This window comes from Hemiscyllium ocellatum, chromosome 10, assembly GCF_020745735.1.
Source record: "Hemiscyllium ocellatum isolate sHemOce1 chromosome 10, sHemOce1.pat.X.cur, whole genome shotgun sequence".
Classification (NCBI taxonomy): Eukaryota; Metazoa; Chordata; class Chondrichthyes; order Orectolobiformes; family Hemiscylliidae; genus Hemiscyllium; species Hemiscyllium ocellatum.
The window spans coordinates 47,194,717-47,221,710 of record NC_083410.1 but is presented as its reverse complement, the minus strand read 5'-3'; the positions used below and the strand labels follow the sequence as shown (position 1 = coordinate 47,221,710).

General features: G+C 40.2%; 1 protein-coding gene across 2 annotated transcripts in view; it reads left to right on the top strand.

The window, feature by feature from the left end:
- The window catches only part of smyd2a (SET and MYND domain containing 2a), a 56,459-nt gene that overhangs the window by 12,501 nt on the left and 16,964 nt on the right, over positions 1–26,994 (top strand). For both annotated transcript variants that reach the window (XM_060830893.1, XM_060830892.1), the window contains exons 3-6: positions 4,795–4,905; positions 8,555–8,615; positions 15,582–15,706; positions 25,121–25,188. In XM_060830893.1, the coding sequence (XP_060686876.1) occupies positions 4,795–4,905; positions 8,555–8,615; positions 15,582–15,706; positions 25,121–25,188 (365 nt within the window). The remainder of the gene's footprint in view (positions 1–4,794; positions 4,906–8,554; positions 8,616–15,581; positions 15,707–25,120; positions 25,189–26,994) is intronic.

The window sequence follows — 26,994 nt, the reverse complement described above, 5'->3', positions numbered from 1 at the left end:
ATTGGAATCTCTTGGGGTAGAAGTGACCTGTACAAGAAGGATGGATTGCACCTAAATTGGAAGGGGACTAATATATTGGCAGGGAAATTTGTTAGAACTGCTTGGGAGGATTTAAACTAGTAAGGTGGGGGGGTGGGACCCAGGGAGATAGTAAGGAAAGAGATCAATCTGAGACAGATACAGCTGAGAACAGAAGTGAGACAAACAGGCAGGGACAAGGTAGGACTAATAAATTAAACTTAATTTATTTCAATGCTAGGGGCCTAACAGGGAAGGCAGATGAACTCGGGGCATGGTTAGAACCATGGGGCTGGGATATCATAGCAATTACAGAAACATGGCTCAGGGCTGGGCAGGACTGGCAGCTTAATGTTCCAGTTACAAATGCTACAGGAAGGAGAGAAAGGGAGGGGGAGTGGCCTTTTTTGATAAGGGGTAGCATTACAACTGTGCTGAGGAAGGGTATTCCCAGAAATACATCCAGGGAAGTTATTTGGGTGGAACTGAGAAATAAGAAAGGGATGATCACCATCTTTATTGGAATTGTATTATAGACCCCCTAATAGTCAGGGAAATTGAGAAACAAACTTGTGAGGAGATCTCTTCTATCTAAGAATGATAGGGTAGTTATGGTAGGGGATTTTAACTTTCCAAACATCAACTGGGACTGCCATAGTGTTTAAAGGTTTAGGTGGAGAGGAATTTCTTAAGTATGTACAAGACAATTTTCTGATTCAGTATGTGGATGTACCTACTAGAGAAGGTGCAAAACTTGACCTACTCTTGGGAAATAAGGCAGAGCAGGTGACTGAGGTGTCAGTGGGGGGGCACTTTGGGGCCAGTGACCATAATTCTATTCATTTTAAAATAGTGATGGAAAAGGATAGACCAGATCTAAAAGTTGGAGTTCTAAATTGGAGAAAGGCCAATTTTGACGGTATTAGGCAAGAACTTTTGAAAGCTGATTGGAGGCAGATGTTCGCAGGTAAAGGGACGGCTGGAAAATGGGAAGCCTTCAGAAATGAGATAACAAGAATCCAGAGAAAGTATATTCCTGTCAGGGTGAAAGGGAAGGCTGGTAGGTATAGGGAATGTTGGATGACTAAAGAAATTGCGGGTTTGGTTAAGAAAAAGAAGGAAGCATATGTCAGGTATAGACAGGATAGATTGAGTGAATCCTTGATCACTCGAGGGGCATGGATAGGATAAATAAGCAAAGTCCTTTCCCTGGGGTCGCAGAGTCCAGAACTAGAGGGCATAGGTTTAGGGTGAGAGGGGAAAGATATAAAAGAGATCTAAGGGGCAACTTTTTCAGAGGGTGGTATGTGTATGGAATGAGCTGCCAGAGGAAGTGGTGGAAGTTGGTACAATTGCAACATTTAAGAAGCATTTGGATGGATATATGAAAAGGAAGGGTTTGGAGGGATATGGGCCAGGTGTTGGCAGATGGCACTAGATTGAGTTGCGATATCCGCCTGGCTTGGACTGAAGGGTCTGTTTTCATGCTGTACATCTCTCTGACTTGGAGTATACTCCAAGAGGGAAATCAGGAGGGCAAAAAGGGGATGTGAGATAGCTTTGGCAAATAAAGTTAAGGAGAATCCAAAGGATTTTTACAAATACATTTTGTGTGGAGCCGCAGGAGATGGGGGAGATACTAAATGAGTATTTTGCATCAGTGTTTACTGTGGAAAAGGGCGAGGAAGATATAGAATGTAAAGAAACAGATAGTGACATCTTGAAAACAAGTCCATATTACAGAGGAGGAAGTGCTGGATGTCTTGATCCACCTAAGTGGATAAAACCACAGGACTTGATCAGGTCTACCTTAGAACTCTGTGAAGCTAGGGAAGTGATTGCTGGGCCCCTTTGCTGAGATATTTGTATCATCAATAGTCACAGGTGTGGTGTCGGAAGACTAGCGGTTGGCTAACATGGTGCCACTGTTCAAGAAGGGTGGTGAGGACAAGCCAGGGAACTATAGACCAATGAGACTGACATCAGTGGTGGACAAGTTGTTGGAGGGAATCCTGAGGGACAGGATGTACGTGTATTTGGAAAGGCAAGGACTGATTATGGATAGTCAACATGGCTTTGTGCATGGGAAATCATGTCTCTCAAACTTGATAGGTTTTTTTTTGAAGAAGTAACAAAGAGGATGATTGAGGGCAGAGTGGTGGACATGGTCTATGTGGACTTCAGTAAGGCGTTCGACAAGGTTCCTCATGGGAGATGGTTAGACCTCATGGAATACAGGGAGAACGAGCCATTTGGATACAGAACTGGTTGAAAGGTAGAAGACAGAGGGTGGCGGTGGTGGTGGAGGGTTGTTTTTCAGACTGGAGGCCTGTGACTAGTGGAGTGCCACAAGGATCGGTGCTGGGTCCACTACTTTTTGTCATTTTACATAAATGATTTGGATGTGAGTGCAAGAGGTAGTTAAGTTTGCAGATGACATCCAAAATTGGAGGTGTAGTGGACTATGAAGTAGGCTACCTCGAATTACAACGGGATCTTGATCAGATGGGCCAATGGGTTGAGAAGTGGTAGATGGAGTTTAATTTAGATAAATGTCTGGTGCTGCATTTTGGGAAAGTAAATCTTAGCAGAACTTACACTTAATGGTAAGGTCCTAGGGAGTGTCTCTAAACAAAGGTACCTTGGAGTGCGAATTCATAGCTCTTTGAAAGTGGAGTTGCAGGTAGCTAGGATAGTGAAGGTGGTGTTTAGTATGCTTTCCTTAATTGGCCAGAGTATTGAGTACAGGAGTTGGGAGGTCATGTTGAGATTGTATAGGACATTGGTTAGGCTGTTGCGTGCAATTCTGGTCTCCTTCCTATTGGAAGGATGTTATGAAACTTGAAAGGGTTCAGAAAAGGTTTACAAGGATGTTTCCAGAGTTGGAGGATTTGAGCTATAGGGAGAGGCTGAACAGGCTGGGACTGTTTTCCCTGGAGGCTGACGGGTGACCTTTTACAGGCTTGTAAAATCATGAGGGATGTGGATAAGATGATTTAGACAAATCTCTTCCCTGGGGTGGGTGAGTTCAGAACTAGAAGGCATTGGTTTGGAGTCAGAGGGGAAAGATATAAAAGAGACATAAGGGGCAACTCCCTTTTTCACGCAGAGGATGGTGTTTATATGGAATGAGCTTCCAGAGGAAGTGGTGGCAGCTAATACAATTGCAATATGAATAGAAAGGGTTTGGAGCATTTGGGCTGGGTGCTGGCAGGTGGGACTAGATTAGGTTGGGATATCTGGTCGGCATGGTCGGGTTGGACCGAACGGTTGTTTCTGGTGAAGACTGAATTAAATTATATTGCATTCATTGAAGTGGATCAAAATTTTCTAGCAGTACCCCATCCAGAGATGAATTCTGTTGGGAAAGAAATTAAAGAAGAAATTTCCTTGATATTTCCATCCTCCATGATCGTAGGGCCTAGAGCAACTTCCTGGAACTGTTGCAATCCATTTTGTGTAGGAACGCCCACAATGATCGGGAGGAATTCCAGAATTTTTAAGTGAAGGAATAAGGTCCAGTCTAAAAAGGGGCCATGCATTTTTTTTTTTTTGGAAATGTTAAAGCCAATGCATTAGCTATATCACGCTTCCATTTTTAAAAGTTTTTGGGAGGAAGTCCATCTACGGACCCTCCATATGCATCCCATCCAGACCCAAATCCCTACTCTATCCCCATTATCCTACATTTCCCATGGCTAATCCACCTACCGTGCACATCCCTGGACACTACAGGGCAACTTGGCATGGCTAATCCACCTAACCCGTACATCTTTGGACTGTGGGAGGAAACCGGAGCACCCAGCAGAAACCCATGCCGATACAGGGAGAAAGTCGCCCAATGTTGGAATCAAACCCAGATCCCTGGTGCTAAGCAGCAGCAATACTAACCACTGAGCCACTGTTCCACCCACAGACATCATTTGGCCTACCTAACATCAGATCCTCTGCCATCACTGCATTCCACCTGTTTGAGCCAAAAATGTATTGCTCAAGGAAGTTCTATTGAATACTACTACTACTACTACTACTACTACTACTACTACTACTACTACTACTACATCTGATTTCAACCCCACCCCCCCAACCCCACATTCCTCCCTATCCATTATTCCTGCTTCTCAATATCCCAAGGTTAGATGGGACTGTTGCTTTTGCTTGTCTAATGTTTGGTGCAGTTGACCTTCCATGGATACGGAGTAGGGACAGCATTTGTTTTTTTTTTATTTTGTTGTGATAGTGGTCATGATCAAAATGCCCTCTGCTCACTTCAGAGGAGAGTCGCCACTCAAATCTTATACATTTGTGGGCTTTCCTCCACTTGCAAACAATGTACCTTGACAATAAAGGTAGAAAATTGGAAGAGGGGGCAAACCATACTGTGCAGACAGTAAAAATTTAAATAGTGAGTGGCCCCAAACTCTGTATATTCTCTCGTGATTTTTTTCTAGTGTGCTGGACTGCTTCATCTCTTGTATGCTTTTGAACTGACTGTTGCAAAGTTGAGATTCCTATACATTTAAGTGGAGTAACATGATCGCCATGAACCCTTTTTGGGATGTATGGATCACACTTTGGGAATCGGTTACATCCATTCTAACTGTTCTTCTTGGGATGCGACAGAGAGAGTGTCAAATATTGATTGAATCAAAAGCTCATTATGGCATAAACAAATTTGAGTCCAAGTGTTATGTTGGAATTCTGAAAGTTACTGCGATCTGGCTCTTATTTTAAATATTTGGATTCCTCATGTTAAAATGTATCTCTTTCTTTCAGAAAGCTGATTGGCCAATGCACAAACTGGAATGTTCTTCCATGAGCAAATTTGGGCAGAACTGGAACCCCTCTGAGACGGTCAGGCTGCTGGCAAGAATCCTGGTCAAACAGGTGAGGTGGATGAATTGACACTCCTCGTCCTCTTCTTCCTTATTGACGTCCGTTAGGAAGCCAGCAACAGCTTTGGAAATGTGACTGGACGGTTTGTTATCTTGGCTGAATTAACCTCTCTTGGCATGGCATGAGGTTGGAAATTATCTGGGATTCCAGTTTGTGACTATTACCCTGTAACTTGTGCTCCAAGTGCATGTTAGTTAGTATCTAGTCAGGATAGGATTGTACATAATTTCCATTGTCTTTCCTTCCTTATGATCATAACCATATAGCCTGCTGAAATCAATTGTCCCAACTCTGCATGCTACTAGTCCCCAAATTACAAAAGGATATCTGTCAAGGTACAAAAATAACTTTAAGGATCTGAGAGTTTATATCTATTTAAAAATGACTGAATACATTAGGGTTGACCTGATAGAGGTCTTCAGGTTTTTTTTTGGGTTGATAATGGACTGTTCTTTGCAGTTAGTGGCACAGTTGATCTTGATGTGACCAGAACACATCTCTGAAGCGGATGTTACTTTTACCTGACACACATTCACACTACCAGACATCCCAGCAGTGGAAGTTTTGAGTTTTGGTGATTAAAAATTTTGTTCATTTGTCTGTCTCTGTCTGCCTGCCTATCTCTGGTAATGTCAACAGTACAGAATCAGTTAGTAGCCATTAACCGTTTCACAGCAAAATCTTGGTTATTAATCGGTATGGCTTAGCTTTCGTTGCCTGCTAGACATGGATATGAAGGTGGGCAGGCTCAGAATTTCACAACATCACTAAGTGGCAGTTTACTGCCGTTTTCCCACTTCTAGGCCGTTTTTAAGGAGGTTGATCAGGTGAAAGCTAACCATCCAAAAGAGGTGGGTAGGTTCAAGTTCTTCTGAGATTGGAAGGCAACTGGAATACATCACTTAGCGAGTGCCCCCTACCCACCTCCATGGCAACTGGAGTCCAGTGGATGACTAGAAATGATTTAAAGGTTGGACTCCAGAATCTGATTTAATCTCCGTGCCCCTACCAGCTGCATGATGTGACTGGTTGGTTTTTTTTGGAATATCAGGAGCATACTTTTTTCTTTCCCTTATGTCCATAGCCTGCCACACTTCCTACAGTGCTCAAAGCCCTTCTATTTTCAAGCCACCTTCTGGAGCCCATCTGCTGTCCTTATTTTGACACTGGAGCAAATTATGTCACCTTTTATTCCAAAGTCATGGTGTTGCATATCATGTTGATGTCATGAAGAGGGCGATGGTAGAACCAAAAATGAAAGCAGAGCCCATCCTTGTGTTGGAGGCCAAAATTTAAAGGATAATTAGCAAATGTAATAGACAATTCAGGGAGTAGTTAAATGTAAAACAAACCATTGCAAGGATATGTTGAGCCAAATAGTGTAGACACATCTTAAAGAGAAACCAGAAAAATACAGCTGGGTGAAAAGGGCTGATCATTATGATGATCGGGATGGGAGGAAACTCACAGGTACGTGCACTGAACAGGCCTACGTGATTCTGCACAGGATAGGCTGTCTGACCTGATGCTGGAAGGCTGTAGCTACCACCTATCAAACTGTTGGTTTAAGTTATTTTGTCGTGTTGGACCAATGGGTGAAGGGATAAATGGGGAGGAAAATGAGGAAGTCAATAAATTATACCCCTATTGATTAATTGTATATATGTTGACAACTTTTATCACTTTGGCCTTGCCTTTTTTTAAAAAAGCAAGGTCTTTGCATAATAGACAGTGGTCTCTTTCTGTTCTCCACAATTATGATTTATTTTTCATTTCCAAGCAAAATAACAGAAACCAAAAGCTAGGTCTCCGTGGTGTATTTCTAAAACTAAGTGTTAGAGTCCAAGAGATGTACAACACAAACAGAACCTTTTTTGGTCCAACTTGTCCATTCCTACCTGATATCCTAAATTAACCTCCGTCCTATTTGCTAGTACTTGGCTCATATTCCTCTAATCCTTTCCTATTCACATACCCATCTAGATGCCTTTTTTAAGTGTTGTTGTAATTGTATCAGCCTCCACCACTTCCTCTGGCAACTCATTCCATGCACCATCCTTTTAATTTGCTTTTGAATTTTCCCCCCCGTTACCCTAAGGTATGCCATTTCCCCCACCTGGCCCCCCACCACCACCCTCCCCACCCCACCCCACCCCACCCCATATCCCAGGGAAAAGACTTTGTCTATTCACTGTATCCATGGTGCTCGTGAGTTTATAAACCTCTAAGGTCACCCCTCCACCTCCGATGCTTCAGGAAAAATAGTCCAAGTCTATTCAGTCTCTTGCTGTCGCTGAAATCCTCCAACCATGGGAAAATCATTATAAATTTCTTCTGAACCCTTTTGAGCTTCACAACATCCTTCCTATAGGAGGGAGATCAGAGTTGTGCACACTATTCCAAAAATAGCCCAACTGATGTGCTTGAGTGGATCTGTGATTTTAGACATTCCGTAAGGTTATTGTAATGTTTTGGTTGTCAAAAGGATATGTGCTGACCAACATTTTTTATTAGGAGTAGGCCAGTCGTCTCCTTAGGTTTGCCCTGCAATTCATAAGATTGTGATCTGATTGTGGTCTCTGCTTTTCTGTCAGTCTCAGTGTCCTTTGACCTCTGTCAGTCAAGGTTGTATCTAACTCTGCCTTCAAAAATATTCAATGACTTTACCTCCACTGGTCTCTTGGGAAGAGAAATCCACCAACTCTTGACACTGAGCAAACACTTTTTTTTTTCTTCATTCCTATCTTAAAGTGGAAGACCCCATTATCTTTAAATGGTGTATTTTTTTTTAGCTTTTCCTACAGGGGTAAACATCTATTTATCATCTACTTTTAAAAACAAAATACTGTGTAGATGCTGAAAATTTAAATGCTAGTAAAACTCCAGTCTGGTGATGTATATGGAGAGAGGATAGAAGTAATGTTTTAAGTGCAAAATAACTTGTCTGTAATTCCCTTTAGGATCATGAGTTTCAGTTTTTGATTTCCAGTTGACTCCCCTTCGGCCCTGTTGGCTATTCCTTTCAATGTGAAGTTGGAACTTTTGCGGGTATATTCTGAAGTTTTTGCTGATCTTTAAAATTCAAAAATCCATAAAGGTAAAGTGTACGGAGTTCAAGTTAAGCTGTAAGTAGCTGGGTGACATAGTGGAGACTGAGGCAGCATCAGCGAGCAACTTAATGAGTTTTTTTCCCCCCATTGTAAGGGAATAGTGATTCTCTTCTAATGGCAAACTTCTTAGATGTATGTCATATCAGAAATTCAAACATTTGCAGCAAAGCTAAGTGAATGGTGTTACCTGTGATTTGTTGCTCAATGTGATGGATGTGTGCTCACTGCATAGAAAAAAACCTTCAATTCAGGAAACATAGAGGTTAGTTTTAACACTTTTTTTTTAATCCAGTGGGGACGGTTGACTATGACTAATCTTTGCCTGATCTTCTTATAAATATTCCTGCTGTATAACTTAAACCCCCCTCCCCCACCCAATACATACAGCATCTTCTACTCCAGTCTTTTATATAATTAACTCATTCAGCAATTAGTATTAATGTCAGATGATTGGTTTTCTGTCTGTTGACATATTCAAACCTTGCTGCAATTAATATGCTTCTAAATTCTGTTTCTATTTCCTTGTATAGAAAATGCACCCAGAAAAAACTCCTTCAGAGGAATTACTAGCTGTTAGTGAATTTGAATCACGTAAGTATTCATTGCAGTTTGTGAAACTAAAACTGAATTATTGTATTCCATAACTTTCCAGAAGAGGACAGTTTTTAAGTTCAAAGTTTAAACAGATCTAAAGGTCCTGAGGCTAGAGTTTAGATTAGAGTGGTGCTGGAAAAGTACAGCAGGTCAGGCATCATCTGAGGAGCAGGAAGATCGACATTTCGGGCAAAAGCCCTTCAGAGGTGATTAGTACGTTGCGTTCATAGAACTTGTATAAATATATCAGAGTTTCTCTATATTTACCCTCTTTTATAAAAGATTGACCTGATTCCTGCATCCGGTAAGAGAAAAGTATGATTCTAAGATTAGACTTCAGGGTCTGGACTTTGCTCTGAACAGTGATCAGTTTTTGAGATGGATTTTGTCGTGGAGAAATAAGTTCTTGAAGTCTACCTCCTAATACCACCCCCCACCCCAAAAAAAAATTGAACTTGAATTGTCTTTCCAGGTTTTTCACCCATCCCCTCTTTTTTTTCCAAGCCTGCTTGGACCTCCATGCACCTCCTATCTGAAATTATGATGACTGCATATGCTCCTGCAATACTTCCTTTGGAGAGTCAGTGATGACTGATTATGGAATGTCATAATGGTTAACAACACAGAAAAAGGCCCATTTGAGTCTGCGCTGGTCAAAAATAACCATTTTACCTATTCTAATCTTATTTTCCAGTGCTTGGCACAGAGTCTTGTATGCCTGAGATCACAAGTGCACGTTTTTAATCCTTTTCTCAGTGAGGATTTCTGTCTTTATCACCCTTACTGGCAACCCCAATCAATTAAATCCCTCTTCATAACTGAATCCATCCAGACCAGGGAACATCCTGGTAAATCTCCTCTGCAAACACTCTACTGCTATCGCACCCCTAATTTGCTATTATACTGTTTTTAAAAGTATTTGGATTAGCCAAAGTGGATCTCTGTCTTGTGTGAACATATTTAAAGTATTTTAGATTTGTAGTTGGACAGCAGAAGACCTTCTCTGAAACGGAGATGTTACAAAAGTTACAGCCTGGATTATTTCATGACTGTGACTAGATTTCAGTCCAACAAAGTTAGACAGGAAGGAAAGGAGTATGAACCAGCGAGATGTGGAGATCTGGTTATCTGAGTTATTGAAAATCTAACTGTTAAGGATGAAATTCAATAAAATGAAGCTCATATGTTTAGCCACCCTTTTTTTAGGATATGTACCTCAAATGGATTTTGAATTGAAAGAGTTATACCAGCCTATTCCGCTTGCATCTGAAACAATACGTATGATTAGTTGAAAGACAAAGTATTTAATGAAGCTATGGAGACCAGCTTAAATACCAATTTGAGGAATGGAGTGTGGTCTGTCAGGTAGCTGTCCCTTCGGAATATCATAAAGTTTTACAAAGGACTCTCAAAATTCCTTTGCGAGGTCATTTAGATGTTGAGATAACGGTAAAATGTTAAGACATTTTTATTAATCATAATTACTTAGAGGTGTAATCACTCTTGCCTTATGTGGTCAGTAATGGAGAATTCCCAACCTTCCCTTAACCCTACAACTTTAAACTCTAATATAGGGTACAAAAACTTTTGGAGAACTGTTTAGAAAAGGCTTAAGATAGTGATCTGAGACAGTACCTAAAACCAGGAATGGAAGTCATTGTATTTTTGTACAATTTTATGAATGTATACATTCCTGAAGCATGACTTTCGGGATAATTAGAACAAAGAAAATTGCAGCAGAGGAACAGGCAGTTTGGACCACCAAACCTGCGCTGATCCAGATCCTCTACCTAAATCTGTTCCTTATTTTCTAAGGATCTGTATCCGTCTGCTACCTGCCCATTCATGTATCTGTGTAGATGCATCTTAAATGATGCTTTCGTGCCTGCCTCTACCACCAGTGTTGGCAATGCATTCTAGCCACTCTCTGCGTAAAGAACACTCCATGCATATCTCCCTCTCATTTGAACTCATGACCCCTAGTAATTGTGGGCGGCACGGTGGCACAGTGGTTAGCACTGCTGCCTCACAGCGCCTGAAGACCCGGGTTCAATTCCCGACTCAGGCGACTGACTGTGTGGAGTTTGCACGTTCTCCCCGTGTCTGCGTGGGTTTCCTCCGGGTGCTCCGGTTTCCTCCCACAGTCCAAAGATGTGCGGGTCAGGTGAATTGGCCATGCTAAATTGCCCGTAGTGTTAGGTAAGGGGTAATGTAGGGGTATGGGTGGGTTTCGCTTCGGCGGGTCGGTGTGGACTTGTTGGGCCGAAGGGCCTGTTTCCACACTGTAAGTCTAATCTAATCTAATCTAATTGACTCCCCCCATTCTGGGGCAAAAGCTACTTGCTATCCACCCTGTCTAAACCTGTCATGATTTTTGTAGACCTCAATCAGGTCCCTCTTAACCTGTCTTTCTAATGAAAATAATCCTAATCTGCTCCACCTCTCTTCATAGCTAGCGCCCTCTACACCGGGCAACATTCTGGTGAACCTCCTCTGCACCCTCTCCAAAGTATCCGCATCCTTTTGGTAATGTGGTGACAAGAACTATGCAGTATTCTAAATGTGGCTGACCCAAACTCTTATACGACTGTAACATGACCTGCCAACCCTTGCACTCAACACCCTGTCTGATGAAGGAACGATTGCCGTATGCCACTCTATCAATCTGCATTGTCACCATTGCTACAAATGTGGTAGTGGAATAGTTTTTTTTCTTTGAAACAAAATATTGTCTTTTTTATATACATAATCAATCTGAGGCTCAAATTTTATGTTGGAAGAAGTGATTATAAAATCACTTTTCACCCACAATCTCTGTGCTTTGGAAAGAGTCTTCAAAGTTTGAAGACTATGATTAGAGCCAAGAGTGTCATAGCGATTTAGTATAGGGAAGTGAGTTTGTTGCCATAAGGGACACTGTTAATGAGTCCTTTAGATTTAGTTTTTGTTTTGAACAGATAAATGAATGTTAAGTGAGAGACCACTTGAATTGTAAACCAAATCTCTGACTACACTTCCAACATCCGTTTGAGAGAAACTGACAAAAGCCTGAGAGTTGGTGGGAAGCATTTGAAGGATTCTAAACAAACAATGAAAAGTAGAGCAGAATTTAAAAGTTCAAAGTTTGACATTTTCTTTCAGGAACTGTGTTTTTAGCCCTATTTTAGTGTCTGTTTGGAGCCATTTTAAAAGCAAGATTCACTGGACCTTTTTTATCAAATCAAAGAAGCTTAATGTGAATTGTGAGTATTTCAGACAGGAGTGAGAACTAGCATGTCAGGTTAACACATTGAAAAGATATGGCAGGGCCAATAGACAACAAAAAAAATGAATTTAATGGTATTGAAGTAAAAGGTGAAGTCTAGAAATCAAAGTAGTTGGACAATGAATCAGCAATTGAAAAATTATCCTCCAACAATCAACTTGGAAAAAACACACTGGTGCTTAAAAGGTTAGATAACAACATGTCTTATCTTGAAGACATTTTGAAGTGATTTAGGAAGGCTATTACAGATTCATAAATCTTTGTGGGAACGGATCAGGAAAATTTTGTTTTTGATCATGTTAATGTGGGTGATATTGCCTAGAAAGCAGTTCCTGTACAGACTCCATCCAGGGAGTGTAGATCAAGTGAGGGAAGAAACTAAGTTAATTGTGGACAATGACATTGAACTGTCACAGTAGCTGGACCTCACCTGTCAAATGATGCTGAAACTAGATGAGTTACAACAATTCTTAACTTTTTGTTGTAATTAACATGGTAGTGAACGCCAATTTGCATCCAGTCCTAGACTGGTGGACTGTGTTAAATAAATCTTACAGGCATCATTTGTCAAAAAAAAATCCATTGTTAAAAGGATGTCAATTCCATTAACTGATAAAGCTGATATTTCTTTAGTTCTTGTAATTGGGGATGGATGTAATCAGTGCAAAGTCCTTCTGTTTGAAATGAAAAATGCACCAGCCACATTGCAATGGCTAAATAATAATCAAAAGACTTGGTAATAATACTGTTTACATTGACCACTTGGTTGCAGTTTTGCTAAACTAGGGAAGTGCACTTGCACTGTTTTGATCAGCTATGAAAAGCCAATTTGATTATAATGAATTTGCTAAAGTCAAAGTGACCTCACTTGGGTCATATGGTGTGACAAAGCCAAATAGCGCACAGAAGTAAAAGTGCAGGCTAGGATAAACTGAAAAATTGGCATGAGTGAATTTCTATTGCAGATTTGTTCTGAACTTCTTCACTGACATTGCACCTTGAACAAACTTGTTGAAAAATGTAAGAAAATCTGAATGGACTTGAGTATCAAAGTACCTTTGAAAATGTGGAAGTAGGGCTGACAGTTCTGCCTAATTTATGGGAGACCATTCAAAGTTGATGCCCATGACATTGGTCTGGAGGCTGTTTTACTGCAGGATGACCAGTTGGTCAAGAAACTGACTCCATTTCCTCTCAATAAAAATGTTGAACCATTGAAAAACCAACATTGAGCCTTGTGTCGGCTGTACATTGTTTTTAAATATACATCCAACAGGGAACAAACTGTTATTTATACAGACCACAGTCTTTTGACTTTTTTTAATTGGAAATAATCCCAGCCCTTGTCCTGAAGTATTATGAAGGAGCTTGCTTCCCTAGCTGTATATTGTATAAAAGAAACATTTTCGTGAGCAGATTTTGATGAATGGTTTTGTAGGTGCAATGAATTTGTGTAAAATATGGTTACTGTGTAATTCGGTATGTTTAATGTCAAAATGTTAGTCCTGTTAATGTGATATGGCATTAATGTTAAGATTTGTTAGTAAGGAGAATGCCTCTTAAAGACTTTCATTCTTTTGTGGGTAGATGGGATTTATTTATATTTTAACATTTATCCTTGTGCTGGACTTTTCAATTTGAACTAGAGGCAAATGGATTTCTGGAGTCTGAAGCATCTTCCATAACTTCTGTAGCCATGGTAATGTCTTTTGAAAAATATAGCTTGAGTGGTAGTTTTGGAGACTAATTGGAATTTGTATACGTTTGCTCAAACTCTCTCCAAAAGAAAACCTTTTGTAGTGTAGTAGGTTTTCAGATTCTGAATTTATGTGGTGGAGATGAGGGGAGTGATGAAAACACCCAGAGCTTGGAAGAAATTAAAGATTTTTAAAAAAATTTCAGTTCTGCACAATTCTTTTGTTTTACACAGCCAGCTTCAGCTCTTCCTTCTGAGACCTGAGGAAGATGATGTCTTTAGCTTACACTTGTTAGGAATACATTACCTTTGGTAAGGAATTGTATAAAACATCCAGACCAGAAGTATTTGGTTAAAACTCAGTTGTTTTTTGAAGCTGAATATAAGACTTGGGAGTCGAAGCAAGGCCAATCAGCCCATCGGGTCCACTCTGCCATTTAATCATGTCTGATGGCCGTTTCAATTCCACTTACCCACACACTCCCCGTAGCCCTTAACATGTTTTAAGCTCCGCCTGATCCTTAATTTATCTTAACTGTCAGATTCTCATGACCAGGAATTGAAGCCACACCAAGTCTAGCCCTAAGTGGAATGGCAGAAAGCTTTCTCTCTTTAGAGTCACTAGATTTGAATGTTATATCTGTTTTCTCTCAGATACTGCCAGACCTGTTGAGGTTCTCCACCAATTTCTGTTTGTGTTTCAGGGATGTGTATGTGGTGTTTGAGTACTGTAATGGAATACTGTTGGGATTAATGAGATTGGGCTTTGAAGTCTTTAGAAATATTATAATTGCATAATAAACTTTTGTGTACTTTCTCAGTGCTGCAGATTTGGGTTATTGTTTCAGTAAAAGACTGCCTCGTTTAAAAACAAAATCAAAGTCTGGGGATCTGATTTGCCCAGTAATAAGATCCACTGGGCACATTTCAAATGGCAGAATGAATATGGTAGTGAGTTTGAGAAGGATTTTCCTGTTAATTTCTATGTAGCACAATCCTTACCAGTTGGCAGTGTGCCCATTATACCTGGTTGCCAGTCCAAATATGATCAAAGCGCATAGGAAATGACCCAGTTTGAAGAATTTTGAAGTATTACTAACCAATCCTACCAGATAAATAGCGTGTACCACTTTTATTTGTTACCAGCATCAAAAATAGGTTGCATAAAATGTCCTAAATTGTTTCAGCAGGAATGTGACTAACTAAAAATAGTTTGAGTGAAGTGAGGTATTAAAGGAATGACTAAATGCTTAGCAAAGAAGTAGGCCTGAAAGGAAGATGATTAGTCGAGAGTTTGGAGAAAACTCCAGACCACTGATGACTCAAAAGGTGGCACTGTTATTGGACAATAAGAAGGTTGTGGCATGGCAATTACTTTTCTGATCGGCTGTGTAGTTTTCATTTACAAGCAAGTGAACATCTTAAACCAGGAGAGCTGGACAAACAAGACCGCGTGGGATTAGTGGAAGAGTCTTTAGTCAGCTGAATTTATAGTGTAAGATTGGGTTCCATTTTAGAGGAGCAGGCATACCTGAAGAGGCAACAAAATAAGTTTGTCATTAAATTTGTCTGAGAAATTTGATTGTTAAAACTTTAGAAGTGAGAAAAGGATGGTGAGTATTACTAAATGTTTTAAGAATTTTTGAGCCTACAGATTGTCTCCTTTCATTTGTTTAATGAATGAGAAAGAGTAATCCAGCAGAAATACTGTTTGAACCATTTAAAAACCTAAGACTCCAGAGTTGATTATGATGGCATGCGTACATGTAATGAGCAAAATCACACCCAATCTCTAAAACTGGAGGGTGGATAGAAAGTGTCAGATCTCCTCACCTAGTTCAGTGCTCCTTCCATGTTGCATATTTGATCATTTTAATGCATGGCTCTGCAGAGTTGATTGATATCTCAATCCAATGGTTTTAACAGCAATATAAAGGTTTCAGAATTACAAGGGTTTCACTCCAGTCTCTCTCAATGTTTTTAAAATTTCTCTCTGTTTCAGACCTTGATAAATTGGATAATGAGAAAAGAGAGCTGATTGAGAGTGACATTGCTGCCCTTCATCATTTCTACAGCAAGCACCTTGACTTCCCTGACCAGGCAGCCTTGATTGAACTCTTTGCTAAGGCTTGTATCAGATTTGGAAATCCTGTTTGTGTTTTTGTTTGTGGATGTGACTAGGTAACTTCAGAATTGTCACATGTACATTATAAATACAGAGGTGTGATTTTGCCACATAATATTTATTATTCTGTTTAGAGTTGTGAAGATTCCAACAAGACTTTGAGGTGTATATCCATAGAATTAACCGAGAGCTTCTGATGAATTCCAAACAGGTTTTTTGTTTTCTGTTTATCTGCTGTGTGGACCTAACTTTTGGCCTACTGCAAAATAGGGGATGCATTAGTCCACACCATTAGTTCTTGATCTACGTTTTCTAGTCAGTCAGAGCCAGAAGCCTAGTACTTGCAACAGCTGCTGGATTTGAAAGTGCAGGAAATTATGACCAATATGGACTTCAGGATCACTCTTCTCTAAAGGTGATGGCAGATTGACACTAATTGAATCCATGTCATCTAAGTATTTTCAATTTCAAAGATTTGTCTGAAATTCATAGATACTTAGGCACCAACTTGAATTGTGCTTGGCACGATTGATCTTTGAGCAGGTTCAGATTTCAAAATTTTCTTGCTGAAGCCAAGCCTGAGTGTCCAGAAGCAATTGAGGAAGTTTGGTAAGTTGCAAAGTCTTTTGTCTCCTCAATTTCCTTTTGATAAAACAGAAATCTCCTTTTTTTTTCTCTTTGAATCCTATTACATATCTACTACAGGAGGGCCAAGAAACCTTTTGAATGTTATGGCGAGTGTCTCCTCATTCTCTTGCCATTTACCTTGCTAACTTGGCAGAGGAGCTGCATCTCCGATCTTGTCTTGATGTTATGCCAAATTGTGCATGATCTTACTGGCAGCTCTACAAGGCCAGCAGTGTTGCCAGTAGATCTTGCACCAGAATTGAATTTCTTATATTTCTTGTTTTCTGGGGATGAAGGAGATCACTAGCTGCATCAGACTGTGTGTAATATATAGTTACAAAACAAAATGGATTTCTTGTGTGGTAGTGCACCACCTTCTCTGGTGATAGCAAGAGGAAAATAGCTGCTGGACCTCATAGGACGAGCCTGGATCTGCTTCTTTCACCCGCTCGCTCTCATTCTAACCCCTCTCCTTTTTAAGACTTTGGGTTTGGTTTTTACCATTTTGTGCCAAGGGGTGTTTGAGACTGTTGCAAGTATTTGGAACAGTATCATTAAGTTGGTATAATATGTTGGGTTTTCAGATTAGGGGGTATAGCCTGGCCCATTTTTAAAAAAAGGCCAGGGGCTTTTTGTGGGGTTTGCTTTATAGTTTGGATTTTGGATTAAGGTGGTTGGACTCAAACCTGGCAAGTGGCAGGTGAGTGTCTTTTTTCTTCCAGATGTTGAGTTTGGTTGGTTTAAACAGTGCTTGGGATAGCAATGGCTCTTTCAGTCACCAAGAGTTTTTTGGTGGGGGTGGAAGACATGACTTTGGGGGTTTATAAAAGGTGGTTACGGCCAAGCAGCTGGAATTGGCAAACCAGCTGGAGCTGCATCCTTCCGTGAGGAAAGGAGAGAATTACAGCAGTAGCTCAGCATTTCAATTTGCTGGAAATGCCATCGGAATCTTAATGGCTAAAATTCAGTTGAAAATGAAGCAGCTTGAGTTAGAAGCAAAAGACGAGGAATTACAATTAAAAGCAGAAGAGAGAGAAATAGAGGAAAGGAAGACTGGGAGTTTGCACTTAAGAAATTCTCACTTAAACAAGAAAAAGTGAGGACTGCAGATGCTGGAAATCAGTCAAAAAGTGTGGCCCTGGAAAAGCATAGCTGGTCAGGCAGCATCCGAGGAACAGGAGAGTCGACGTTTTGAGCGTAAGCTCATGATGAAATTGAAAAGTTGACTCTCTCCTGCTCCTCTGATGCTGCCTGACCAGCTGTTCTCTTCCAGTGCCCCACGTTTTGACTTGGACAGGAAAGTTAGTTTAAAAGTGTGGAGATGAAGGTAAGCTGAGTGAGGGTGAGCAAATCTAAGGTAGCCAAAGGCCTGTTGAGCAACTGTTTAGATATATTTGAGCATTGCCTAAATTTGAGAAGGATGTGGAAGCCTTTTTCATCTTGATTTGGAAAGGTGTCTCAACAAATATGGTGGCCAGTGACCATGTGGGTTTTGTTGATCCAAACAGCTTGTAGAGCTATTGAGGTGCTCGCATTCCTGGCAGAGGAGATATCTGGGGCATGTGAGGTGGTGAAGAAAGCCATTTTAAATGCAAATGAGCTTGTGCCAGAATCCTACAGACAACACTTCAGGAACCCAAAGGTGGGATCCTGGTCAATGCTACATTGAGTTTGAAAGGCTCAAACTCAGTAATTGTGATAGGTTTGCTCTATCTTTAATGCCCTATCCACCTATGATGCTATTAGAGAAACGATTATTTTGGAGTTCACAAATTCACTTCCTGATGTAGTGAGAACTCTTGTGGCAGCGCAGAGTTAAATTTGCAGCTGAAATGGTTGATTTGAGTTGGTCCATAAGTCCAAGTTTGGTTTCCAAAATCAGTTTCAATCCGTGAGTGCTAGAAATTGGGGGAAAAAGAGGAATCCTAGTTGGGACAAGTAGATCTCTGAAGAGCATAAGGAAAACTTACCACAGGGTGAAAAGGAAACCTTTGCCAGGGAAAGAGGTTAAAGTCACTGCAATAAAGTAGACCACATGAAATGAATGTTGGTGGGTTAGGAAAAGCACTGAGGAGCCAGATGTAGGAAAACAGGACAAGCCAGTGAATTTTGTTGGAGTGGAAATGGAAAGCTGTAATGGAGGCTAGAAAGCTGCACCAGAATGTACAAGCTGGTCAGAGGTTGGTTAAGGAGGAAGTACCAGATAATAAACTTTACTTTCACAGGTATATGGTTTACTTAGGCCAGGAGCAGCGATTAGAGGTTACAATATTAAGAGATACAAGATCCTCTCAATCTGTGATGTTGAAAGATGAAGGGATATGTACCTCTGAAGGACTATTGCCAGTAAAGGTGCTAGTATCGTGAATTCACTGAGACAAGAAGCATTCAATTATGTAGAGTGAGGTTAGAGTATCCAGTGAAAAGGTCATGGTAGGAGTACTGGACAAACTGCAGGAATACAATTTGTCCTTGTTAATGATATAGCTGGTTCACCAGTAGGAGTGCTGCCTACTGTGGTTGAAAAGCCAGTGGAAACTCTGGCAATTGAACTATCCGAGGACACATCCTGGGATTTTTCCGGACTGTGGTAACTAGGTCACAAAGTCGCCAGTTCAAACAGGAAACCTCAAAAAGTACAGATAGTTTTGAAGTGGAATTAGCAGAGACCTTGTTTGATCAAATGGTTGAAACCAACCAGGAGCAGAGAGATGACCAAGAGACCTCTTTAGCTCCGATTAAATTAACTGAGTTACAACAGAAAGATGAAAATTAATAGCAATTGTATCAAAAGGCAATTACAGAATCCAAATGTACCCCCTGAATGCTACAGTCTTAAATGATGTCTTAATGAGGAAAGGAGATCATCATGTATTCAGGTAGATGAAAAATGGGCAGAAGTTTAGATTAGATTCCCTACAGTGTGGAAACAGCCCTTCGGCCCAACAACTCCACACCAACCCTCCTGAAGAGTAACCCACTCAGACCCATTCCCCTCTGAATGGCATCAGGGGCAATTTAGTATGGCCAATTCACCTGACCTGCACATCTTTTGGATTGTGAGAGGAAACCCACGCAGACACTGGGCGAACGTGCAAACTCCACACACAGTCGCCCGAGACAGCAGTGCTAACCACTGAGCCATCGTGCCACCCTTATTTTGTTTGAGATTTGCTTAGTGTGGAAACAGGCCCTTTGGCCCAACAAGCCCACACCCACCATCTGAAGAGCAACCCACCCAGACCCATTTCCCTACATTTACCCCTTCACCTCACACTATATGGGCGATTTTTAGCATGGCCAATTCACCTAACCTGCACATTTTTGGATTGTGGGAGGAAACCGGAGCACCCAGAAGAAACCCACACAGACACTGGGAGAATGTGCCAACTCCACACAGACTGAGGTGGGAATTGAACCTGGGTCTCTGATGCCATGAGGCAGCAGTGCTAACCACCGTGCCACACAAGTTCATCAAATCATTGTGAGTGGGTTATAGAAATGTATTGAATGGTGCATGAGCTACCAGTAAGGGGTCATTTAGGGGAGAGGAAAAACTCTAGCTAAAATACAAAAACATTCCTGATGGCCTGGACTGCACAAGGATGTTAAATTTTGCCAGATCTGCCATATATGTTAGGTAACTAGAAAACCACGGACAGTAATAAAACCCAGACTCTTTAAATATCTATTCCTGCATTTGAGGAACCTTTTACTAGAGTCTTAATTGATTTGCATAGGGCCTGTACCTAAAACAAAAAATGGGAATCAGTACAGAAGAACCTTGATTATCCAGCATTCAATTATTCGATATTCGGATAATCCGGCAAGGTTGCCCAATGCTTGGCTAAACTGGTATCTGGCACTTGATTATCCAGAATTCGATTTAACCAAATGAAATACACCCTCCGCTCATGCCCTTTGGCTAATGGTGGTTCCTCTGTATTTGATGATGATGGATGTGTTGATTTCCAGAGGCTGTTCCATTACATAATATCACAGCTAATAAGATTGTAGAGGAATTACTCAACTTGTTTTCACCAGATATGGTCCACCCACAGAGATACGATCAGATCAAGGGTCAAACTCCATCGAAATTATTCAAGGAAGGTATGGACAGCTAAGGAATAAAATAATTCAAATTTACTGCATACCATCCAGGATTGCTAGAAAGATGGCATCAGATGTTAAAAGACCATCTTGAGGGCTTCTAGTCAAGACAATCCAGGTGATTGGCGTAAGGGAATTCTGTTTGTACTTTTTGTGATCAGAGATGTACCAAATGAATCAAATTGTCTATTTGAATTAGCTTTTGGGCATGAAGTGAGAGGGCCACTAAAATTGATTAAGGAGAAATTGGCAAGTCAGATTTCAGAGACCACAAGATTGATTTTTAAATAGAGTGGGGTAATTGGCTAGACAGCATTTTAAAGTAACAAAGGATAAAATGAAACAGGAAGCAGACCAGAATTAAAAACTTTCAATTTTGCTACCAGAGATAAGGTGTTAGTGTTACTTCCAGAGATAGGTGAGCCTTTTAAAAGCAAAGTTTAGTGGATCTTGCCAATCAAAAGGAAATTGTGTAGTTAACTATTTAATAAGGGCTCCAGATGCAAATAATCAGTGTGTCATGTGAATAGGGAAGGAAAGCAAGAGGGCAATGTGTTAATTGGTTACAGCATAGAGGGAAGAATCCAGTTCAGAGGATTCTGAATTGGCGATTCCTAAAACTAGGCTGGACAATGAGGAAGGTGTCAAAAATTGGGATATATTATTGAGTTACCTTCCAGAGGAAAATCGAAATGAGCTGAAAGAGTTATTGCTCATGGGAAGATATGTGGAAATTAGCTGGGAAATACTAACCTAATTATGCATGATGTAGATATAGGAGATGCTGTTCCAATTAAGCAACATCAGTATAGGCATAACCCTCCAGTTGACAGTGGACTGTCAAAGGCATTTGGCAGCCTGAAAGCTGTTAACCACTACTTAGTATTAGCCACACCTAATTACACAAACCATTCAAGGTGGCTATCGATGCAAGTGCTGTGCTCTTTTAAGATGACGAGAAGATAAACCTATTGGGTATTTCTGCAGGAAATTGAGCATTCATCAACAAAAATATTTGATGGTTGAGAAGGAGAATTTGGTGTTGGCGTTACAAGTCTAAGTTGAAGGGTTTCAAGGCCAATTTGATTATAGCTAACATACTGCCTCAGGCAAAAGGCTTTTAAGTTTAAAGAAAACACTTGTACAATGAAAGGGGAGTGGCTGGTTCTCCCAGCATCATTGACTTCTTGGTTTGGTTTTAGCATAGTAATGTTTTAAAAGTTGCTGACCTCGTGAAGCAGATCTAGGCTGGTCCTCCTCTGTCTTTGTGTGTGTCTCTGATGTCTCTCCTGTAAGACCCTAAGTTAGGATCTGGGCCGCTTTCTTGAAATGTTTTGACAGGGTCTGGCCTGGTCTATAACCATTGTTTTAACCAACTAAAGTTCCCCAGACCTTTTTGTTCTGGGGAGACTGGAGAGGGGTTAAACATCTGTTAAATTGTGGCTGTTACTTATGATGAGATTAAGTGTGTCTGTCTGCTTGCATAATTTAAGAGGTGTTTGTCCTTTTTCTTTTATGTAAAAATATATTAGGCCTAAATTCTCCAAATTAGATATTATACCTGTGCTTAAAAGAATACTGGATATTAAATTGATTCCGTAGCTGGGTTGTGAGATTTCACTGTGAGTTTCTCGCATTCATTCATGCAGGTTCACTTCAGCACTGTTTTGACGGTTTATTTTTAAAGAGATAACTGCCTACTTGAGGTATTTAACAAGTACATACTAAATGGGGAAAATGTTTGCTATTTTGTAATCTAGTCAGGTCCCAGAGACTGTTGGCAAGGGCCGATTAATATTATAATATTTCCATAGTTTCAGGTAGGTCATGGGGACATAATGGTGGCGATGGTATTGTTCTGAATAGGCTAGTAGTCTTTTTGGTAGTTATTCAGAGGTAGCTTTAGATGTAAATAGGTCTGATAAGGGTTGATGGTGTGAAGGAGAAGTAATGGATTTGGAAGTATTACGGGCCCATGCTTTAATGTTAGTCTATTTTGCAATAGTAAAATGTATTATAAAACCACAGTTTATGAATGATAGTGTTTTATACAAGGCAATTATGAATGAATACTGGTACATGCTTGAGGGTTAATAAAAGAATTATGAATAAATAAATATAAAGTGCTTGTGACTGGGTTAGTGAAGAGACCTATAATACAATATCTCCTGAGGGGTAGCAAAAATGTGCTGTTATGACCCCAGGAGAGATTTGTAAACTATTTTACAAAGCAAAGATTCCTCGCAATTGATTGAATCACATGACAAGATTTGATGTTTACTGTAACTAACAAACTCAAATCAACATCAAGTAAGTATTACTTAGTGAATTAATAAATTACAGAAAAAAACTTTTTTCTATTGATTACTTAACACAGTTGAAAATGCCACATTCTTAGCCAATACATAATCTGTTGAGTAAAACTGCAGGCTCCTTCTGGATATTCAGTCGGTTCTGTTCTCGCTTCTGGGTGAGGCTGTATTTTCCAGGGTCCCCTGTTGAGAAGTTCCCTCACCTAACTGCATTGTTGGAAGGAATGAGTTTCATGGCTCCTTATTAATGTGCCTCTATTTGGCTTTGAGACTTGGCATTTACAGATTTGAAAGCATTGCTAAGTTGGAATTGATCTAGATTGAGAATGCCTGAGTTTATTCATCCTTTTTGGTAAATACTAATTCAATTGTTTGATTTTTTTCAGTGGAAAATACCAATACAATGATTAAAAGTCCCAACTTAATTTAGAAAATGCTACATAATGTCCATCATTTTTTATCTTTTAATGGCCATGTTTCTGCATTCAAATATAAAGTGATTTCCTAAACTGCATGCCTTCAATTAGTCAACCAGGTCATTAGCTTGCTGTGCCTTTCTTTCAAGCTAGGGATTATCTGAAATTGATGACAGCAAGCCAGAAACTGTGGTACAGTTGTGTGCTTGGCTGGCGAATGCTAGATTGCAACTCTAGGACTTTGTTTGGCAGTCACTATTCCTGACACTAAAATCTGGGTGGTCAGGTACCTACCTGTTGTGGGTCATGTTTCAGCACCTCTTGATGCCTAGAGCTCACTGAACTTGTGCTGAATGGAGAACGCTGGCTACCTTATGCACTGTCTGCTGTTCGAAAGGAGAAGGAATGGTGATTAGTTCAGCACCCATGAGTGAAAAGATTGTTTTGCTGATGAAAACAATAACTTATTTCAAGAAAATGTTTTGTGCAGAAAGAGGTTACTAAATAACTTTGCAGACCACAAAAATCAGCCTTGCATTCATGAATTTCTAAACATTGTCTGTGACTGCAGTTCTGATTTGCGACTATTTTCTCCCTCCAGCCTTTATTAGGCAGCACCAGGTTATAGTCGAACAGGTTTATTTGGAAGCACTAGCTTTCAGAGCGCTGCTCCTTCTGGTAGCTATGGAGCCAGATCATGAGACATAATTTGTATCAAAAGATTAGTGTCACACAACTGAAATGATATTGAACAAACTTGCAATGCTGTCTTTCATCTTTTAGAATGGGTTGCAGGTTTTGGTTCATTAATATGTAAATCCCCAAACTTCTTTCAAGTCACATTCTTGAGTTAAGGTTTTATGAAAGTGTGGTCAGAACTGATTCTATTTCCAAATTTATAAAGTATTGCATGGATTGACTGCCTGCAGAGACTGTGTGTGTGTGTGTGTGGCCGGCCTGCAATCATGGTTGTCTGAGGATCCAAGGCCAAATGTCCCTGACTGCTGAAGTGTTCCCAGGTTGTCGTTGCCTCAGCTTGGTCACGCCAATGTACCGAGCCTCAAGGCATCCTTGCCTGCAGCATGTGAGAGACGTCAGCAGAGTACCTGCTGCGTACGTAGTGGCTGGTGTCCCCATGTGTAATGGTATCCACGTTGACACTGACATGTCATGCCATGAAGGGCTGTACGGTTGTTTAAAGGCGAAGTGGAAGCGTAGGGCAAGTCTTGGTGAGTTGCTCTCTCTCCTCAATGTGTTGCAGGCTGCCCAATGAGAGTGCTGTCACTCGCTCTCCCAGACCAAGCTATGGGATGAATTTATATTTGCAGATACATTTCTATTTTGCTCACAAAGCGCAAAGACTGCAGGCAGTCAATCCATTTGATATTTTATAAATTCCTGCTTTTGGAAGTAGAACCAGTTCTGGCTCCAGATTGGGATACAGACCAACTCTAACCTCACACCTTTAATGCATTGTCTGAGCTGAGATTTTGCCTTTTTTTTAAATAAAACCTTAAATTATCTGGGGAATGTGACTTCAAGAAGTTCTGGGCTTTACATACTAATGAACTGAAACCTGCAATCCATTCTAAAAGATGAAAGACTTAACAACAATCTAGGTTTGTTCAATATATCATTTCAGTTACATGACAATGTGTAATCTTTACTGTAAGTTCTGTATCTTATGGTCCTGTTCCACTGCTACCTGATGGAGTGGTTCTCCGAAAGCTAGTGCTTACAAATACACCTGCTGGACTGTGACTTGGTGTTGTGATTTTTACCTTTTAACCACCCCAGTCCAACACCAGCTCCTCAACATAATGTTTATCAGGCAGGTTCAAATTGACACCAAAGCATAGGGGGACACTGGTCAGGCTCTTATCTGTTGGGAATAACTTGAAGCAATTATTTCTGCAAAGGTTTTAGTTTTTGGCTTTCTTTTTTTTAAAAGGTCAACTGTAATGGTTTCACAATTGAGGATGAAGAGCTTTCTCACTTAGGTTCTGCTATCTTTCCAAGGTGAGAACTGTAATGCAAAGCTTTGTTTTCTATTGATATTTAATAAGCTTGTTCTAATAGAATGTAGTCCAGTGCAATTGTTTATTCTTTCAAGTTATAGATGAGTTCCTGAGAAGACTGCTTGCTGCTAACACCCTCCTGCCTTTTGTACTCAATAGTATTGTTATTGCTAGCATGATATAGGTTACAACGCAAGAGCTTTCAAAAGTAAAAGCAGGTTTCATCCAATGTAATTTGCGCAGATAATCACAGGATCAGTGACCGGAGTATTTCCAGAAATTTCTTTCTATCACAATGCACCTCAACTGAGGAAGCAAACATAATTCATGATATTGGGCCAACTGATGGGGGAGCAGAGGAATGTCATGTAATATTACTAACTGATTTTGGGGGGGGGCGGTGGCAGCAGACAAATGTAATGCAACCCACCAAGCAAGCTAACAATTTTAGACCCGGCCTTTAAAATGGGCAACGCAGTGAGGGGGTTGACTCACTTTTTAAAAAGTTGGTTCCACATACACATCCTCCAACTTCTATTTTGTGCAGCTTTACTTTGTTTTTTTTTGTCCCCTTTTTTCACTCAAGTCTTTTTTGTTAAATGCTCCTGTGCTTTTTTTTTCCCTTTTTTTTTGTCAAAGGCTATTATCCAAGTGAGAGGCAGCCAGATACCTAATGTTAAGGCAGTGTAGCTGGCAATAAAATATCAAATAAAATAGTAGTAATTATTTATTATTAGTTGCTGGATTGGTCATGGCCATGGAATAATACTTGAGCAGGTGAGTTAGAGTAGCCACTATGTAATATAGAAAACACAACAGTATGGTATAGGAATTCAAAAAACTCACCAAGGGATACTGTTGCTTTACTGCAATTTTTAATTTCTCTTATGCGGTGCCACAAAGATCAAAATTTGGGAGTTTTCCAACTTAAATCAAACACTTTTACTATTATGGACTTCTTTTGTATATTCTGCTATTTTGTAGACTGAGAAAAATACACTTGATTCAGTTAGTCCAGAGAGCAACATGATATTTATGCATTTCCCTTCTTCAAACATAAAAACTGAGATCTCAAATGTATTCAGGATAGGGCACTGGTACACTCTGTACTGTGGGTGAAAGCTGAACTCCCACTCTATTCTGCTCTGTACTTTTTTGAATATAGATTATGGCATCTCTAACTAAAGGGGGTAATGAAGAGTTTGATAGGAAGATGAAGGCTGATCTATCCTTGATGTCCCCAGTTGAGTTTTTTTTGAGATTGGAAGCTGCTGATGGTGTCTTGGAGCACTAGCCTTGGAAGACTCTTAAGCCTGACAGTGTTGTAGCACTGTAATTACACATCCTTGGACTGACCTAATTGCTGAAGCTCTCTGCATTAACGCCTGCTGAGTATTTATTTAGTTCCATTATTCTGTCAGATTCAGTAACTCCTCCAAGATTGTTACTGCAGTGATTTGGCACTTCCAAAACGATCAACATCTTTTATATACTTTTTAACTATTTGTAAGTATTTTGCACCTGTTGCTAATGTGAGGCACTTCCTCAAGCAGTATTTTGTTAAGGCTACAATGGAAGCTAAAGATGGGGGAGGGGGGGACATTGTAATCTAATGCTGCATCATCAAACCAAGCAAAATCTCAGTCTCTTCAATGGCTTGATTTTTTTTTTGTTTCTTTAATGCTGACATGATTTAAGAACCAAAAACAGATGTTGCTGGAAAAGCTCAGCAGATCTGGCAGCATCTGTGAAGAGAAGCCATAGTTACCATTTTGGGTCCAGTGACCCTGAGAGAAATCAAAGGGTC